The sequence below is a fragment of the Scomber scombrus genome, chromosome 24, assembly GCF_963691925.1.
Source record: "Scomber scombrus chromosome 24, fScoSco1.1, whole genome shotgun sequence".
Classification (NCBI taxonomy): Eukaryota; Metazoa; Chordata; class Actinopteri; order Scombriformes; family Scombridae; genus Scomber; species Scomber scombrus.
In genome coordinates, this window is record NC_084993.1 from 1359381 (window position 1) to 1379537 (window position 20157).

Here is a 20157-nt window from a genome sequence, read left to right on the forward strand (position 1 = left end):
CTCCTTTTCATCTTTCCGTTCTTGACTTTGTTGATCATCTGTTTCTCTTCCCGCCTCCTCCGTCGTCACTTTTTCTTCATCGTCTGCTTCTCGAACACTTTCTTCTACCTCCTTTTCTTCCTTTTCTTTGTCCACTCTTCCAGGCTTTGCTTCGTCTTCTTTTTTCACCTCTTCCTTCTCCTCCTCTGCCTCATTTTCTTGACCCACCTCGACCTCCTGCTTTTCTTTTCTTTCTTCTATCTCCTGTTTATTCTCCATCATCTCTACTTCATGCACCTCTTCTTCTTTCTGTTTTTCATTCTTCATCTCTTTGTCCTCCTCCTCCGTGTTTATTGTCCTCTCTTCCTCCGTTTCAACATTTCCATCATCTTTCTCCTCCTCTTCTTCACCTCTTTGCAAATCGTCCTCCTCTCGTTTTCCACCTTTACTCTCATTCTCATCTTCCCATTCTTGAGCTCGTTGATTCTCTGTTTCTCTTCCAACCTCCTCCTCCACTTTTTCTTCATCATCTGCTTCTCGAACACTTTCTTCTACCTCCTTCTCTTCCTCCTCTCTTAGAGTCTTTGCTTCCTCCGCTATTTTCACCTCTTCCTTCTCTTCCTCTACTTCATTTTCTTGACCCACCTCGACCTCCTGCTTTTCTTTTCTTTCTTCTCTCTCCTGTTTATTCTCCATCATCTCTACTTCATGCACCTCTTCTTCTTTCTGTTTTTCAATCTTTGTCTCCCCCTTGTGGTGTTTGAGCCTTTCATCTTTCTCCTCAATATTTATTTTCCTCTCTTCCTCCTTTTCAACATTTCCATCATCTTTCTCCTCCTCTTCTTCACCTCCTTGCAAATCCTCCTCCTCTCGTTTTTTATCTTTCCATTCTTGAGCTCGTTGATCCTCTGTTTCACCTACCACCTCCTCAGTCGTCACTTTTTCTTCATCATCTGCTTCTCGAATGCTTTCTTCTACCTCCTTTTCTTCTTCTACCTCACTTTCTTGATCCACTTCAACCTCCTGCTTTTCTTTTCTTTCTTCTATCTCCTTATTATTCTCCAGGATTTCTACTTCATGCACCTCTTCTTCTTTCTGTTTTATAATTGTCCTCTCTTCCTCCGTTTCAACATTTCCATCATTTTCTTCCTCCTCTTCTTCACCTCTTTGCAAATCCTCCTCCTCTCGTTTTCCACCTTTACTCTCATTTTCATCTTTGCATTCTTGAACTTGCTGATCCTCTGCTTCCTTTTCCATCTCTTCCATCTCTTCCGCCTTCACTTTTGCTTCATCCTCTGCTTCTTGCACACCTTTTCCCATCTTCTCCTCCGATGCAGCCCCTTCAGTGTCATCAGGACTTTGCACAAACTCGTCCTCTCCTTCGCTTTCAGACAAAATCGGCGCCATCGTGTCCTCCAGTGACAGAATATCTCCAAAAAGTCCGACTGCCTGAATAACCCGAGACACGATGGAGTTCTCCTCCAGGTCCAGGCTGTCCAGCATGTCTGCGGCCGTCCACCAGCTGGCCATCATGTGACGAGATGAAGGCGAACTGCTCCTTCGCTGCTCGCTTTGTTGAAATGTGTCACACAGAGAGGAAAAAGAAAACCTGCACTCAAACCACTCAGAAGGGATTGAACCCAACCACCTCCCCTTCCCACACCACACACACACACACACACACACACACACACACACACACACACACACACACACACACACACACACACACACACACACACACACACACACACACACACACACACACACACGTCACTCCACAATCCACAGTCTGGTGACCCGAAGGCCACGTTTTAAGCCTCATGCTGTACAACTATGTGTTTGTAATACTTTAATCTCTCAGGTGTGATTTCTCTTACTCATTTCTACTTCAACAAGAGACATTTAAAGACTTTTTAAAACATGCTGAGATCATATAAAGTCTGCAAGTAAGTCAAATAAATACAAAAACTACACTTAGATAAAACTATATAGTGGTATACGTCACCTCTTACTGTCTTTATCAAGATTATAACACTCAGTTTTTGTCAGACATTTATTTTAGAGGCTTTACTTTGTGCTTCAGTTGCTACAGAGCTGCAACTAATTATCCTGATTAATCGATTAGTTGTTTGTTCTAAAAAAAAACTGACACTGAAGTCCTCAAATGTCTTATATTGTCCACAACTCGACAAATATTCAGTTTACTTTCATAGAGGACTAAATAACTCATATTTAAGGAGCTGGAACCAGATTATATGGAGATTTTCCTCCTTAAACAATGACTCAGAAATGATGAATTGATTGTCAAAATAGTTGGGGATTAAGATTGTGAGGATGAAAGGTTAGAAATAGTTAAATAAACATATTTACAAAACAATTTCTATGACATTTTAATACCATAAACTGACAATTGAGTTGTGTGTATTTACCACCAGCAAATACCACGACTGGAGGATTGTGGAAATATTGAAGCCATGAGACCAAAAAAACATTTAATCAGGCACCAAAAAGAACATTTTTCATATTTAATTATTCAGTTAAAATTCAATTACGTGCAATAAAGTCTAAATTATGTTTCAAAGCTTTTTCCAGGGAGAAAACTAAACAAACTAAACAAAAAAAAGTAGTCAAATTTAATCAAAACAAGCCTAAAAATACCACTAAAACCTAATACACCACTCACTACGGCCTCAATATGAAACATAAAGTAGAATTATAACCTTTCTGACAATATTGCAAGGTTGGAAAACATATAAACTTTCATAAAAGTAGAATTTATATCAGAGCTGTTTTGTTGTGTTACATTACACAGGCGTTCCTAATAAAGTGATTGTTTAGTGTATAACTGCATGACGATCAACATTCCCCCCCGAGTGGTTTATCCAACTGTGGTATGTAAAGCTTCACAATAAGCTGTAATAGGTGTGAGGTAAGTCTCACATGTACTGGCATTATGTCACCGTTTCCCAGACAGAGTTACACGCTCCTACACACACTAGCTGCATTTAAATAAATAGGAGTGATCTTTGAAGGATAAAATATCAAATAGTTTAAATAAAAGTTTGCAAAATGAAAAATAAGCTTCATAATTCTTCTTTTACACCAATATGCAGCTTACTTTTCCTAACTCAGGTGTCTCATACTGCACTTACACACTTAGAAGTTTCCTTTTTTTCCAATGATTTATTCGTAAATTTAATAATCATTTAAATCATACAGGTGTCAGTCATTATTCCTCAGCTATTGGAGTGATCAGTAATTATCAAAGACTCAAAAAACCTATTTATTTTCATGAAAATAGCCTCAGATCTAAAAAAAAAAAAAAAAAAAAAAAAAAAATTAAATGGACTACCGTCGTATGTCCACTAGATGGTGGTATAACACTTAGATCTGATCTCAGTAGCTTACAGTTGTTCCTAAAAGTAAACAGCAAAATCTAAATATACTCACAATCAGAAGTCTTTCACAATGAGCCAACCAAAACCAATCAGCAGAATTAGGCCTCTTTCCTAGAAATTCTCCCTTGGGCTCATTATACAGGAAAAAAATAGGAACTGTGTCCTAAAATTCTCTAAAATTACCCAAATTAACAGCAGACTCTCTCCTATTAAACCTCCAACTGTTACAAATAATAATAAATAAAAAAAACAAGAAAATTAACCACAAGTTATAATTTACTAGAACATTTATTGCAACAATAAAATAATTAATCTTTTATGAAAATATGCACTAAATGTGTTCTACAAGTAGTTTTACATTCAACAGTTGTGCAACTACAAAGTTAATTTAGGGCTAAACTGCTCATAAATACGGTCGTTGTTACAGTTAAAGTGATAAATGTGAATCCTTTTTTAAATTTTAATGCACAACACGAAGGCAAAGGTGCTTTTTTTGCCCCCTTCAAACACAGCACAAGTGACAGTACAGTTAGTACAGTGTTTCTTGATTAATAGTGCATAACAAAAGTCTTTAATCAACCTCTCAGCATTTTATATTCCTGCTTGATTTTAGGAGTTTCGCATGAGGAATTAATTCTGAATCATTTTGAGAAACAATCTCCTCAAATTTCAAAGAGTTTCTAGTTTAAAAAGCATAATTATTCCCTCTTATTGCATTTTCTCCATTTAAGATTCACTTCTACTCTGTGACTTCGTTTCCTGCTGCACCCTCCAGGCGCTGAGCACCTCGTCGCCTTTGGCCTCGGCCTCGGCGGCGGCCTTCGCTCTCGCCCTCTGCCTTGTTTGGGCGATGAAGGCAGCGATGTCCTCCTCCTCCTCCTCGTCACCGGCGTCCTCCCTCCTGCTCCTCCGCCCTTCTGTGTTGCTGCTTTCATATTGTGTATGATGGGTGAATTTTCTCTTGGTGGAGAAGTCGTTGTAGCTTTCCGTCCCCTCTTCGCTCTCTGCGTAAGCGCCGTACGATCTCCCCGCTCGGCTGTAGCTTTGGGATTGCGTGAACCCGTTACAGGACGTGTCTTCACTTGATAGATTCTCACGTAATCTTGACCTGTATCTGGAGGTAACGCTGTACGTCTCCTCGTCTTCTTCATTGGCAGCGTAGGAGGCTCTGCGGCTGGAGTAGTCGAATTCAGAAGCGGAGGCGTCAAGGTCATCGTAGGGATCCTCTTCTGGGATTGCTTCAGATCCAGAGGCCGATTTCCTTGGTGGAGGTCTGACACTTTTCAGCCAGTCATCAACGCTAGTGTTCTTATTTTTCTCCAGCGCTGGGTTGAGATTCAAACACCCAGAGAGGCCGAAACTCCTCACAGGTTTCTCCTTTTTCTTCGCTTCCTCAAGAAACTCCTCCTCTCTCCTCTTGCTCTCCTCCTCCTCCTCCTCGTCTTCGTCCTCCTTGGGTTTCTTCTTCTTGTAGAGAGTGCTGCGCTTGTTGTTCTCTAAGATCTTCTTCTTTTCATAAGATGCCATCTTGCCCCTCATCTCTGACTTTATCTCCTTGTCCATGGCATCCAGTTTGCTCAGGTTGACTTGGTCCTGGAAGAGGCTGTAAAGAGGAACGCTGGTGGTGGTGATTTTGTTTTTCCTAGTGCCCAGCGTGGAGCCCAGCGTGGAGCCCAGCGTGGAGCCCAGCGTGGAGCCTAGTGCCGAGCCTCTTCCAGTGAGGCCTGAGACGCTGCTGGATCCGCCACCTGAGAGCACCGACGCCGCCCTGCCACGACCCTGTGACAGAGGGCTGGAGTAGGAAGTACCACTCAACATTGAGGCTTTGTCATCGTCGGCGCCTCGGCCAGAAATCATGCTCGATGCACCACCGAAGCTGAGCTCCGATCCTGCACGTGATGGAGGAGGCAGGCTCATCTCAGTCTGCTTCTGTTTAATGGTTTCAGAGACGACGTTAGCGATCCAGTTTTGGATGCTGGACAGATTGACCATTGGCTCACCTCCAGGGCCCTGCATCGTAGGAACTGGGACGATGGGAGGAACTGGTGTCAGTGGATTAACCGGGGCAGCAGATTGTGCAGATCTCATGCTGCGAGGTTGAGAAACTGAAGATATGACAGAAGACCTGCCGCTGAGCATCGACATGTTGTCGTCGTTGGCAACGCTCGGTGATCCAGTGACTCCGGCTCCAGCCCAGAAGGCGGAGAGCGGTATCGTACCTCCGCTGACGCAGCTCTCGTTCTCGAAGCCGCACATGGACTGACTCTCTTCTAAATTCTTCTTCGCTCGCTCCAGAATCTCCTCGCGCCTCTGCCTCCGTCTGACAGCCGCAGAGTCTTCACCCCGACTCATCTCCAAAATCTCATCCTTGTTCTCTTCCCCGTAACGCTTCTGCTGCCTCAGCTTCCATGACTGATAGGCCGTCAGGTTGACCTCTTGCAGGGATGGCGTCTTGGCCTCTTCCTCAACGTCACCGTCGCCGACTGAACTTTTCTCTCCGTCCTCCCGATCTTTCTTGTTCCAGCCAAACTGGATCCTCTTGACGCGCCAGCGCTCCAAAGGCGTCATCTTCTCCTTGTTCCTCTGGCAAAAGTTGTACATGGAGCTGGTGTCAGAGAGGAGGCTCTCCACCTCATCATTAACCTTCTTATTTCCTCCTTCCCCTCCATCTGTGGCTGTGCTCTCGCTGCTTTCATCTTCCTCTTTCTTGCGGTAGCGAGCAGCGGCTTGTTCCTCGATCTCCTTCAGCCGCTGTCTCCAAAGATCGGAGTAACTAGTGCAGCTGGAGTTGGACATCGCATCGGAGGGAGGGCGTCTGTTGCGACGCTTCACCCGCTCCTTCACAGCTCGTACATCCTCGCTGGTGACGCTCTCCACGTCAGCATCTCCAAATCCTCCCGGAGGCCTTGGTTTGCCCCCAGCAAGAGATTCCCCATCCTCCCCTTCACAGTTCAGCTGCGCCTCCCACCACTCATCACTCTGATATACTTCATTTCTCCGCTGCCACTCACGGATCATGCTGCCCACACCGTCGTCATCATCCCTGTCTTCGCTGCCCTCCTGCCCCGGAAGAGCGACCTCCTGTTGAACACCGGTCGACGCCTGGTTCTCCAGCCCGTTCTGAGCTCCAATCAATCCACTCCTGAGCGCCAAGGCAGCTGAAGAGGAGGCGATGCTGCTCATCACGCTGGCTCCATCCTCCTCCTCTTCCATCATGATGGACTGGGCTTTCACCCCGATCATGCTCTGCTCGTCCTCTTTATCTGTATCATCATCATCATCGTCATCATCATAGTCGCCCCCGCCCTCGCCAAAGATGCGAGCACGTGTGCGAGCGTCGACGACAGAACACTGGCTGAGTGTTTCATCGTCGTCGTCACGTTCCTCCATCAGGTTCTCGTTCAACTCTCGCAGCTGCTTCAGGAAGCCCTCGTTGGGGTTGATGGGACGTTTTTTCCTCATGGAGGTCAGGGCCTCCATGATGGACATGTGCTGGAAGATCATCAGGTAGGACGCCACGAGGACAGCGGAGCGACTGACGCCCATCATGGAAACCACAAGAACCTTCCCTGTAATCACACAAGAAAGCTTTTATCATCTCATACTGGATTTTGTGAGGCCAATAATGAGAGTTTTATATCTTGGTTATGTTAATTTATGTACTGCAACATCAATCGTTGACAAGTTGTGGACACTTTAAAGTTGATATGTTGAACTTATTTCCACATCCAGCACTTACTGATCAACGTTATCATTTATTTGAAGTCGTGTTTCTGTCTACCTGCTGAATGTAAGTCCAATATTCACTCTCTTTGAGCTCTTTATAGCTGCTAAATGCTCCACTATGTTCACCAGCTAGTCTACAGCTAACTGTGCCTGTTTGCCTGTTTGGTGCTGAGCAGGTATTGGACAGTGGCTTTTTTAAAACAGCTGTTTATATGAAAATGACGCAATGAGAGCGCTGAGAGTGAACCAAAACCAAAACAGTTAAAAGAGCTGACGAGAACAGCAAAGTTGAGGGGGTAACTTTCTGTGGGTTTGTCACAACACATTCAAAATGTGTGTGTCATTTAACAATATATTTTAAAAATGTTTGACTTTTATTGACAATTAAAGGAATATTCATTTTATTTCTGTAGTATTAGTAGCCTGGATTACTGCATCAGTATCTGTGCATGAAAGACCACAATGTGAATAATTTTAGAAGTTTTTGTAGTTGTGTGTGATTTGTAATGAGATAGAACATAATTATAGGTGCCCAGTTATTGGAAATGAACAGATATTATTTATTTAAATATGCAAATATTTCTATCAAAGTCAAAAGTCAAGATCGAATTAGCAAAAGACAAAATTATAGATGTATCGGCCATGATCTAAGAGTGAAATATTCTACAGGTAGAGAGTAAATGAAGCATCAGCAAAGTTGTAAATTCAGTAAATGTTTGATGCAGATTTTATCATTTCATTGGTGAATTATACTCAAATAATGTTCTGATAATGAAACAAATAAAAATCATATTTGCACCAGCATTGAAAGTGTTATTGTTAAAGGATTTCATTACACAGGGCGATGAGGACTACAATTGTTGCTGCAGACGTCATCAGGCAACAGTTTGTGAATCAGCTGCAGTCGTGATGAATGGAGACAGTCAACACTGTGAATGTAACTTGCTTTTCTTCCAGGAACTCTGTGTGGTCCATAACACATTTTCTCAGAAACTGGGATGTTTTTGTAAGTTGACAATTAATGGTCAGCTGTTCTGCCTTATCTTTCACGGCATCGCTAGTATACCCACCCAGGGACATACAGATGAAAGAAAATTGTTTTTAGCTACATCCAGTAAAATAAGTGTATTGTGTATTGTTCCAAAAAGAAAATGAAACTTAATGTGATCCGCAGAACACAAACACCACATATTTGGTGGCACAAAACAATCTAATCTCACATCATCTCACAACTTTAATGACTTTAATTGGTTGAAATATAAGAATTATAATCATCAAGCAAAAAGAGAATAAAAACAATAGAGATAAACTACATCTCACCTTTGTGGGTCAGCAGAGCCTCGTCCAAGAATTCGGCGGTGGGCCTGAAGTGCACCGAGATGTCGGCGTCGGTGAAGTCGTCCACCTCGATGCCCATGTACTGGATGTTCATGCCTGTGTAGAAAGACTCCCCCGTGTAGACCCCTGTGCCGTGGGCGGTGTTAAGGATGTGGGTGATGCCCATTCGCTTCAGACGACCCTTGTTGACTGCAACTGATCTGAAGAAGAAGAAGAAGGAGGAGAAGAAGAAGAACAGTCATATTGTGCATAAAATTAGATTATAGACTATTAAAGAAATATCCCAGCAGGGATATTGCTGAGTGTGCATGTTCATTTTTGACCTTAACATCTATCTGTGTAGCTTGTTGAGCAGCTTTCAACCCTAACATGTGATTCCAAGAACTGATGAAGACTGTGCAATTCCACTGAAAGCTTGTAAGTGGATCTTGAGTTGCAACTGTTTAGTCAAACTACATTCATCAAGATCAAGAGTACATATTCAATTTCAACTTGAGTGCTTCAAGTTCTCAGAAAATAAGAAAGTTTAAAGATCTGAAACTCCAACCAGCGCTGTAGACCATGAGATGTGTTTGAAAGTTGAGAACGAGCTAGTAAGTGGGCCTGGAGTTGAGATTGGTTTGCTTGTCTGGCACAGCTTTGAAGCCAATCAGGAGAAGACGTCCAAAAAGTGTTCAGAAGAATTAAAAAAGTTTGAAGATCTATGAATTAATGATGACTTGTGACTTGTTTCAAAGTTGGGAAGAAGCTAGTAAATCCAACTTGAGTTGAGATTATTTTGTCAAACCAGGAGAGAGAGAGGTGGGACTGTTCATCCAACCGGGATGATCTAGTTAGTTTTTAGTTCCACTTGTTGGTAAAGCACAAAGTCACTTTAAATCACTTTAAATTAGATTTGTTCATTTTGTTAGAAAAATGTTTTAATTGGATCTCACTGATTCCCCAAATTTTGTTAGTAATTCCAGGAAAAGGGAACAAACATAAATAATCCTCTATGATCTTAATTTGCACATTTAGCTGTTTTTTATTCACATTTTCAGTTTGTGCATGAGAAAATCTGACTGGAAACACTGAAAATTAAAAGAAATATATATTTCAATATTGTAACAATGAGGAGACTGTAGAGTTCCTCCAATTAATCCATGACAATCTGTTCATGTTTTCTACATTGTTTTTTCTCTTCCTGCCACCAGCTGTTCATCTCAACAACCTGACTACTAATATTTGCATAATGGTAGAGAATAAAAAAACACATTAACTGCAATTTTCTTTTGCAAAACGTGGTAAAAATGTGTCCTACATTTAGGTGGAAACCCAGCTCCAGTGTATTATCAGTGTTTTTCTAATCAAACTGTCTTTTTTTTCAATCATGTCTCTCTTTATATTTAGTGATCCTCCCAGACACTCACTTCTCAGCTATGAAGATGCTGGGCCACACCTCGTCCACGGGGTTAACGGGGGCCTCCAGGCGGTCCTGCACCATGGCCCTCTGGATGTCCAGCACACAGGGGGTGTTGTAAGGACTGCGGTCGTCGATCATGTCCTTGACACGGTTGTACAGGTCTTCCACCATCAGCTGCTCGGCGGTCTCCAGCATGGACTCTGGGATGGACTCGGCTCGCATGGGACGGTGCGGCAGCTCTGAGGAGGAAACACATGAATACGCTCTCAATAAGAGATTAATCTGATGCTTTGTGAACAAATCTGGCAGCTTGTGAAGGCGAAGAACTATTTATTAACCTTTACTGAAGCCATTTATTAATGTTTATGAACTTATAGACTCATCAGAAGGGGCTAGAAGTCCCAAAATGTTTCATATAAGGGTCAGTGACAAATAAAGGTTGGCAAGATGAGCAATTCAAAAATATGTTAAAACTAGTTTTAAAAGCAGCATCAGGTTTGTTAAAATGTACATTTAGTATTTTTGTTGGTTTTATATCATTTGAAATGACATTTGCACCATTTTTTAAACCAAAAGTAAGACTGAATGCTCCTGAAAATGTCAAATGGTGTAACCACAAAAGAATGATAAATATTAAATATTTTATCCACCTACAGTGTATTTAAGTGGACTTATACTAATATAATTGTATTTCTACATTTAAATTTTAAAGTATTTTGTCAATATTGAGCAGAACGTATCCTAAAAACAACAATTTTTCTGAATATTTATTGACAAATGATGTAAAAATGGTGCTGCATTGCTTCAAATGTTAGTTTACATTTATTTTCCTGTATATATATAATCAAATTGTATTGAAAAAATACTGGTTACACCAATTGGACACTGGGTTGCATCACATCATTGACCCATCTGCCAAATGTTCAGTGACACATTTTGAATGTCTCAGATCATTGCAGCTAAATCATAATTGAACTTGTTCATGGTTGTGTGGAGACACTGCAGTTGATTAAGGTTACAGAGGACTGTGTGATGCGGTAGAAGCCAGTAAGAAACCTTTTGATATTTTTTGTGCCACAATCATATTAAAATCCCTCTTAGTTACCCGAGAGCTAGATGGTGACCCTTCTTTGCCTTCCCCATGTCTTTTCTGTTTCTTTGGATACAAGTCTCAACATGGCATGCATTGATAATGAGCGCTCCATGATGACAGTAAGGATCATCTTCTCCAGGTATAAGCAATATAATACAGACTGTATGACAGCTGCTCGTTGTTGAATAATACACTTTCAGCTCCCGATGGGAATAAAGCCTCTTCATGTCACATACTTTCACTGTCATCAAAGGACAGACAGCATATGATGATAAGTCTTGTAGGCATGCATATTGAAACACACTATAAATGCGTAAAGCAGACACCACAGCTGGATTCACCCTAGTAGATAAAACATATATCGTCCATTAAGCTGCCAAATGCGATGTAATGTCAGAAGAGAAATGTGATACAGGAGGCGCTCTGCGATGTGTCCTATCGGCTAATTTCCTCAATCAGCGGGACTCTGCTCCTCCAATGCTGACGTCTCCGATCTCTCCGTCCGGTAATGAACCGGAGGGACTGAAATGTGGATTTGCAGTAATTGAGGAGCATTAAATGAACTCAGAGGTCATTACTCCCAATGCTGCATTTGGATGATTAGTGAAGGAGCGCCAAAGATATACGCCTGATTCTCATGAAATATTTAAAGGTGTGGTTTACATATTCTGCACATTTCTAGCTCTGTATTCATATTCTGGGGCTCTACTAGAATATCTTCGCCATCATGGAATATATTTCCAGTTAAAACATTATTTATCTTATACTGTTTAACAGTGTGAGATAATCAATACACTTTTTGTTTGATTTTAACCCAAGTGACCCAAAGAAGCTAAAATTAGGCCTTAACCCTCCTGTTGTCCTCGAGTCAAGGAAGGAAGGAAGGAAGGAAGGGTGGAAGGAAGGGAGGAAGGAAGGAAAGGAGGGAGGGAGGGAGGAAGGAAGGGAAGAAAGGAAGGAAAGGAGGGAAGGAAGGAAAGAAGGAAGGGAGGGAGAAAGGAAAAGAGGTAGTGAGGAAGGAAGGAAATAAGGACAGAGGAAAGAAGGGAGGAAGGAAGGAAGGAAGGAAGGAAGGAGGGAAGGACAGAAAGAGAGAAGGAGGGAGGAAGGAAGGAAGGGAGGAGGGAGGAAGGATAGAAGGGAGGGAGGAAGGGAGGAAAAGAGGAAGGAAGAAAGGAAAGAAGGACAGAGGAAAGAAGGAAGGGAGGAAGGTAGGGGGGAGGAAAGAAAGAGAGAAGGAGGGAGGGAGGAAGGAAGGACAGAAGGAAGGAAGAAAGGGGGATGGAGGAAGGAAAGAAGGAAGGGAGGAAAGAGAGAGGTAGGGAAGAAAGAGAGAAGGAGGGAGGAAGGACAGATGGAAGGAAGGAAGGAAGGAAGGAAGGAAGGAAGGAAGGAAGGAAGGAAGGAAGGAAGGAAGGGAGGAAAGAAGGAACAGTCAAAACAGACGGGGTCAATTTGACCCGGGAGGACGACACAAAGGTTAAAACTAGCTTATGCCACAGCTGGATTAAATCACATGTTTTAAGCACTTTCAGACACAAGCTGCAGCGTCTCCTCGCCTCCTCGTCTCACCCTCGCTGATGATCTTCTTGGCGGCGATGGCCGATGAGAGGTGGATGGGCTCCATGAAGATGCTCGCAGCGTCGGAGCCGGAGATCATGGAAAACCTGGACTCTGATGCCATTGAGAAACTGGAAACACACAGAGAGAGAACACTTTCATTTCTGTAGAGTCACTGGTGTTTATTACTCTGCAGATTTAACAGCTGAGCACACACTGTTGCCTGGAATGACCTCAGTTTCATTTCATTCATCCTGATTGGAATAATTTACTCGTACATGTTTGTTTTTTGTCTTCATTCTTTAAACATGATTTTTGTTTTTTTGAATCTCAAGAGTTGTTATTTTACAGTAGTAGTAGTAGTAGTAGTTGTTGTAGTACTACTACTACTACTACTACTACTACTACTGGTACTACTACCACCACCACTATAATAATAATGATAATTATAATATTACAGGTGTTTTATGTATGAAAAACTACATCAAATAATTCAGCTCTAATAAAACGACCAAGTAAAATAAACTAATAAAACATGTTGAAACTGGAAATAAATAATCTATATAATGCTTTAAAAATGTTTTTTCAAATGTAAGAAACAGTGCTGATGCTTCTCAAGCTGTAAAATCCAACTTTTTCTTTTCTTTACAGATGAAAAAGTTGAAGCTGAATGTGGAAACAAGCTGAAGAAAAGTCAGGTTTGTATCAGATTTACTGATGATTGGATGAAATGTGGGATCCAGGGAAGCTTTAAATCTGCTCTAAACATGCCTCACATGTTTCTTTCACGTTAACTGAACCGTTGTGTCGTGTTTGACGCTCGTTTTCTACCTGGGAGACGGACAGCGCAGATAATGAGACTGGATGTCTTGGACGCTCTCCTCCTCTTCCTTCTTCTTCTCCTCCTCGTCTCCATTGGGAACAGTCTGATCCCCGCGCTCTCCGTTCTCATTGGGCGACGCCATGGCAACCAAGATCCTTGCCTCCTATAAAGCAGAAGTGGATCCCTCTATCCAGCACACACAGTGAGAGAAATGATGAGGAAAGACACTTTGATTTTGATTTCATAGTTTCTACAAATACAGGGGGAAAAAAAGCACTTTCACTTTTTATGATTAACGTCATTCTACAAAACCTTAAAAAACTAAATAACAAGCAGTCAAAACAAGAACTTTAAATAAAACACTAGCAATGCTTTCTGGTTTCCTTATTTTAAAAGAGTAAATCTGACCAGAATCTTGATCCCAACTTTTAATATTTGAGATTTTTTAATATTTGATGATGCAGTACAACAGGTGAATTGATCCTTTAACCCTCCTGATGTCCTCGAGTCAAGGAAGGAAGGGAGGAAGGAGGAAGGAAAGGAGGGAGGGAGGAAGGAAGGAAGACAGGAAGAAGGAAGGAAAGGAGGGAGGGAGGAAGGAAGGAAGGAAGGAAGGAAGGAAGGAAGGAAGGAAGGAAGGAAGGAAGGAAAGGAAGGAAGGCGAAAAGAAGGAAGGAAAGAAGGACAGAGGAAAGAAGGAAGAGGGAAGGTAGGGAGAGGAAAGAAGGAAGGGAGGAAGGAAAGGACAGAAGGAAGGAAGAAAAGGGGATGGAGGGAGGAAAGAAGGAAGGGAGGAAAGAGAGAGGAAGGAAAGAAAGAGAGAAGGAGGGAGGAAGGAAGGGCCGACGGAAGGAAGGAAGGGAGGAAAGAAGGAGTGAAGGAAAGAAGGAAGGAACAGTCAAAACAGACGTATATTTAAAAGTAAAAAATTGAGCTGCAACGATTAGTAAATTAATCAGCAACTACTTTCATGATCAATTTATCATTTAAGCAATTTTTTTAAAGCAAATATGCCAAACTTTTGCTGATTTGCTGCATTTATAGTGTTTTAAACTGATGGACGGAGCAGTTTTCTGATATTTCTGACATTTGTTATTTAATTATAAACCAAACTAAACACCAATTAATTGATTATGGAGCTCTAAAGATTATTTGATCAACATAAAATCAATCACTGACAATTCAATAAGACACAAATACAAAACATTTGAGGTTTCCAGCTTCTTAAAACTGAGAACTCACTGCTTTTTTTTGGTCTCACATTATCATAAATGTAATATTTTGGGGGATTTTTGACACAGTTTTGACTTTTCAAATAGTTTTCTGATGTGTGAATGATTAATAAATAATAATCTGTAGTTTAGGAAGACTGATAAACAAAAAATGAGACAATAACACTATAAATCCCTGCATTTATAAGCAGCATATAAACATTTAACACACTATTATACAGTTATAAGCAGATATAAGGACATTTTAAAGTGTTTATTAATGTAGAGTATTTGTCAGCAGCTCCTGTGAAGACTCATTACATTATTATGACAACTTATCATTGCATTAATAAACACTTATAACCATTTATTAACTGTTTATGGACTGATAATTAATGCTAAATAATGGTGCTCTGAATTGAAACATGATAACTACACAAATACTTCTCATTTAGCACCTTTTTATTGCTCATTACACACACAAAAGCCCAGATAAATACTGTTATAAAGCATTTATTTGTTAATATGCTGCTTATAAATGCTAAATAAGGAGATTTAGAGCACATGTTTAAACCTTAGCGTGTTCTGCTCAGCTTAAAGTCGGATATAAGTGAAGGTTTACTCATTTCTGTCAATTACACAGCAGGACATATGAGAAATGACAGTCAATGACACTTTCAACCTCTGACCTCATGAGAAAAATGAGAAATGTGTGAGATTTTAGAAGCTGATGTTGCTGTGTATGAGTGTGTGTATGAGTGTGTGTGTTAGTGTGTGTGAGTATGTGTGAGTGTGTGTGTGATAACAGGCCTTCCAGTCGGTCTATTTATAACGGCAGAGACAGCTGCCTCAGAGGCTGACAGGCAGGCCGAGAGGTTGACAGGCCGCAGAGTTTCACACTTTAAAACCACAGCACAACAACACTCATCTGACGTGAGAAAAGCCACAAAAATAGAAAATCTGCCTCCTTGTTTCCTGCTGACGAACTTCATATAAAACAACATGAGTGTAGGTGTGTGTGTGTGTAGGTGTGTGTGTTTTCCTACCTTGCTGCTGAAGGCGATGTGTGTCTGAAGCTGGTGGCGGCCCAGAGTGACTCAGGGTCCTTCAGTTAGAGAGAGTCCTCCCCTACCCCCCGCCCCCCGAAAAAAAACATGCAGGACACCCGACACCAGCTGGAGGAACAGAGTACTTTTACTCAAGTACAGGTGGAGTTAAAGGACGAGTTCACCATTATTTCAACTGTGTCTTAACCATCAATCAGGAGCTCAAAATGAACATTAAGTGTGTTTATCTTGCTGTAATGATTCTTGCTGTTCATACTGACCATTAGAAGATCCCTTCATAATGTTTACAGTGGATGTGATGGAGGACTAAATCCACAGTCCTCCTTCTGTGTAAAAAAAAAAGTATTTAAAAATTGATTTCTGTCCTTTTTTTGCAGTTACTTTCAAAAGGTGTTTAAACAAAGATAGCATGTTTTTTTGGGTTTCCATTTGAAACAAAGGAAAATAAAATTTAGAGAGGCGCCCTCCTGAACCTGTGAACCAATCAACCTGTCAATCACGACGTAGCCACGCCCTAATGCATACCCTGCTTTATCGTCACATATAAAATCAGGGAGGCCAAAATGTCCCAAATGAACATCATACTGCATTGAAGAAGGCTTTAAACTAGCGATTGAGACCATAAACACATTTTGAAAACGTTTACTGAGGTTAGAAATCAAGTGAGAAGTTGGTGAATTCTCCATTGACTTGTATAGAGACGGAAGTCCTTTTGACACCAAAACGGTCGCCCCCTGGTGGCCTTTTGATAGAATGCAGTTTTAAGTTACTTCCGCGTTGGCATCATTTCAGAGGACCGGAACTCCCCGCCTGGTTCATTCGTGGGTTAAGCGTTGTATAAATTCCACCACCAGGTGGTGCTGTAGAGTCAGTGACTAATGAGTTATAGTTGTAGCATGAAAGTAGCAGCTAGTTTATTCCATAGACATATATGTATAAATATGCGTTTATATGTCTATAGTTTATTTAACAGCTGAGGAAACATACTGGTACAGACTGTCTGCCCACTTTATCACTTCCACGTCACCTCCGGTATTTAAAACTTTCCCTTTCCGTGAAGATTGTGTCGTTTGTACATTTCTTTTCTAAATTATAAATTAGTTTTGTCCTTGTTAATAGTGTTTGTCTCATGTCATTTTGTTTTATGATATGTAGAAATGTTTGTCTCAAGCTTTGTAAAAGTGTTTCACAGTGTTTTGCACTTCCTGGCCACCGTATTTCTTCCTTCCTTCCTTCCTTTCTACCTTTATTTCACTTCTGATTGAATTTCTTTGTGCTTTTTGTTGAACTGGCCGTTTAACTATAAATATTAAAGTCCACACACTGCCAAAGACATGTCTAATAAGCGAGACAAGGCCGTTAAACATCTTCTTTTCTCTCAAATCTTAACGTTCCGTCTCGTTTCTGCATTTAAACAACATCAAACTCCCCGAGCTTGAATTGTGTGTTTATCTGCAGTCAGCTGACAATCATCCCGCCTATTTATAACCTGAAAATGTGGGCAAATCTAAGTCACACGGTCACTCGAAACACACTCGCACCAGTCTGAGGTTGCCTGGTCGTATTGTTTATTTGAGACAGAAAGACTCACAAGATGAATTAAGGTTCGACTGGTGAGCTGCCATTTTACGTTCTTATGAATTACTTTCAGATGAGACTATTTAAATCCAATTATTCAATGTCTTTACAGGCAGGAAAGAAAAAGCCTGTTATTAACTGAACCGCTGTGGCTCTGTTTTTAGCTGTCTGTGTCTCAGTGCAATCTACATGCATAACGAGGGTGTTTACTAATAAGACTTTAACTAACTTAACTATATTGCTAAGTGCTTTGAGCAGATGACAAATCGTCTGCAACATAATTCTTCAGTGGATCCAAAACAGTTGCTTCTGTTATCAAATCTTTCTATCAAACACTTCTAATTGACTTTAGGATGATTTCTAGCTCGCTTTTTAAAATCTCATCTGGTTGTTTTTGTGGTGAATATTTATCTGCAAAGCAATAAACTTAGTGCAATAAAGATCTTTTAGTTTTTTCTTAATTTAACCAAAACCAAGATCTAAACTTAACCTAAATTTAGAGGAAAAGTTGGTTTGGAAAATCTACTTATTTGCTTTCTTGCCAAGAGTTAGATGTTTTGTATGGTATGATATAATATTATATTGTATGGTCTGGTATAGTGTTGTATTGTATGGTATGGTATGATATTATATTTTATGGTGCGGTATGGTATGGTATTATATTCAATGGTATAGTATAGTAAAGTGTTGTATTGTATAGTATGATATGGTATTATATTGTATTGTATGGTTTTTGCTTATTAAGCCCCAAATTACGGCCACTGAAATACAACTTTTATGAATTTTATTCTCTTACGCTTGGTAATATTATCAAATAGGTTGTAATTTCCATCGTATATATACATTTGTATGTTTTTATGTCAATTTCATCTCTCTTTTTGACTTGGTTCATGTAATTTCTTTTGTTGTAAAGCACTTTGAGCTGCATTTTTTTTCATGAAAGGTGCTACACAAATAAAGTTATTACAGCATAAACACTTTCTATATATCTTGTTTGTTTAATCTGTACAAAAAACCCAAAGTTTTGCGAGGGGTTACATACCAAAATATTTCCAAAACTTAAAAGAACCGACATGTTTTGGAGGGAAATTTAAAACCACATTTTATTTGTCTTCAACATATTAGAACAATCTTGAACACACCTCTCCAAAAAAAAAACTTCATTACCATTGTTTTTTCAGTTCTTACAGTATTATCCACTCAAGTAGACTAAAATATGGTTAATTTAAGGTTTAGGTGGCTCATACCAATTAGTCAAAGTGAAGAAAAGATAGTTAAATTATAGAAACGTCATTGCTTAATTGGCAGTAAATGGTGCTAAAGCAGAACCGTTGCATAAATATATTTTTTATATCGATATAGAACCGAAAAACAATGATGGGTTGACCCTTTTCCATCTATTGTAAGTTTGTTAGAAATGATTAGCCCTGCACACTTTTATTTGCCTTTTCACTTTTTATTGCATCAAAGAATAATCATAAGTGCTTTAGTCTGACAAGAAGAACGTCCCACGTCAAATCGAGACTGTGTAGTGTTTTTTTTGTCACAATAAAAAGGTGAAAATGTAACTAACACTGAGCAGGGTTTTTTTTTTTTACATGCTCAACACATGGCCTCAACTTTCAGTTTACTCATCAACCATTGAGATCAGCTGAGATTTCAACACAACAGAGGAATAGCAAACAGTTACTGCTCTGTAAAAAAAAGGCACATACAGGCACAGAAATAGATAACAGCACGACATTTAACTGCAACATCAAGGAGAAAAATACAGTTACAGCACAACATCGCTGCTGCATATTCAGTTTACTATCATATATGACAAAGAGAAGAAGCAGGTCCTAACATTTACGAAGCTGCAACCAGCAAATGTTTGTCATTTTTGCTTTTAAAATAAAATAAAATAAAATAGTTGGAGATTACCGGTAATTTTCTTTGTCGATGACTATTCGTTGAGACTGAAAAACGGTGGATTTCCCCTTTCAGGTTGGAGGCAAGTTGATGCCACAAGTAAAGGAGTTCAAGTGTTTTTGGATTTTGTAAAAATGAAAAAAAGGGGGGTTCAGTATGGTTTAAACAACGTAGGTCATGACATATCATCTGACAACATCTAAAGACAAAACATTATCAAAGGTGGTCAAAAAGCTCACTGTCAACGCTTCCTCTTGCTGTTGACCTCTCTTGAAAAACTGCATCTTTTGTGTGTCTTTGTAGTTTATTTGCCATTAACTGAACAAATTTGGAGATACCTATTGAAAAGTGAGAGAAGTAGTGAGCGTAAAGTGACTGTGTCTGTTTTTGTGAAAGTTACTGAATTTGTTGGACGTAGCTCAAAAAGACGGCAATCCCAAAAGTGCCTAGTTTTAAGTTTGCTGAGACCTTAAGATTTAGTGTAAGATTGATAAATCTCAGCAGCTGTGTTGCTGATTCATCCCACCACCTTCCTCAAAATGACTTTCCATCTCTGGGTGTTTGGGCTCTACCTGAAGAGTTCGGACATTCACAGAGAAACCCTGTTTCCTACAAAATAACATTCATGTAAAACTAAATTGCAGAAAGTTTAATGTGCAAACCTGAAATACTTGCACCAAAATGCCTGATCGTGTTTAATATCTGCTACAGTTGTATCTTGAACAACCAACTTCAGAGTTATTTATACATTTGGCAATCCAGTCATTCCAAAAAATAAAATAATTGGGGGGGGGGGGGGGGGGGGGGGGAGCAATTTAGAAGTATATTAATGTAATTTGTAAGAGTCAGGGTTGCAGAATAAAAGGTTGAAAGTAGGAACACTGTATCTATCACCTCGTCTTCATCAAAACCTCAGAAATCCTACAAAAAAATATCACCTATTAATACTAATAACTTTCACAAACTCTAATGTTGTTGTCCGAACTGGCAAATTTTAAAATTCTCATTTTGCAAAACTGCATTGTATTGAAAAGAAAAACAAACAAACAAAACTAAAAACTAAACTAA

The 20157-nt window shown here is 40.2% G+C and overlaps 1 protein-coding gene across 1 annotated transcript; it reads right to left on the minus strand.

Annotated features, from left to right (window-relative positions):
- Window positions 1-3167: 3167 nt before the first annotated feature.
- Window positions 3168-13464, minus strand: dusp27 (dual specificity phosphatase 27). Its single transcript, XM_062414456.1, has 5 exons — window positions 13331-13464; window positions 12512-12630; window positions 9854-10085; window positions 8427-8644; window positions 3168-6949 (listed from the first exon to the last, which is right to left on the minus strand). The coding sequence occupies exons 1-5, from the start codon at window positions 13462-13464 to the stop codon at window positions 4107-4109; spliced, it is 3546 nt and encodes a 1181-aa protein (XP_062270440.1). The 3' UTR covers window positions 3168-4106.
- Window positions 13465-20157: the final 6693 nt, after the last annotated feature.

Coding starts and splice junctions, on each gene's coding strand:
- dusp27 (XM_062414456.1), bottom strand. CDS start 13,464: ATGGCGTCGCCCAATGAGAACGGAGAGCGCGGGGATCAGACTGTTCCC. Junction 10,086..12,511: donor CAAGAAGATCATCAGCGAGG/GTGAGACGAGGA, acceptor TTTCCTCCTCAG/AGCTGCCGCACCGTCCCATG. Junction 8,645..9,853: donor AGCATCTTCATAGCTGAGAA/GTGAGTGTCTGG, acceptor CTTCTTCTTCAG/ATCAGTTGCAGTCAACAAGG.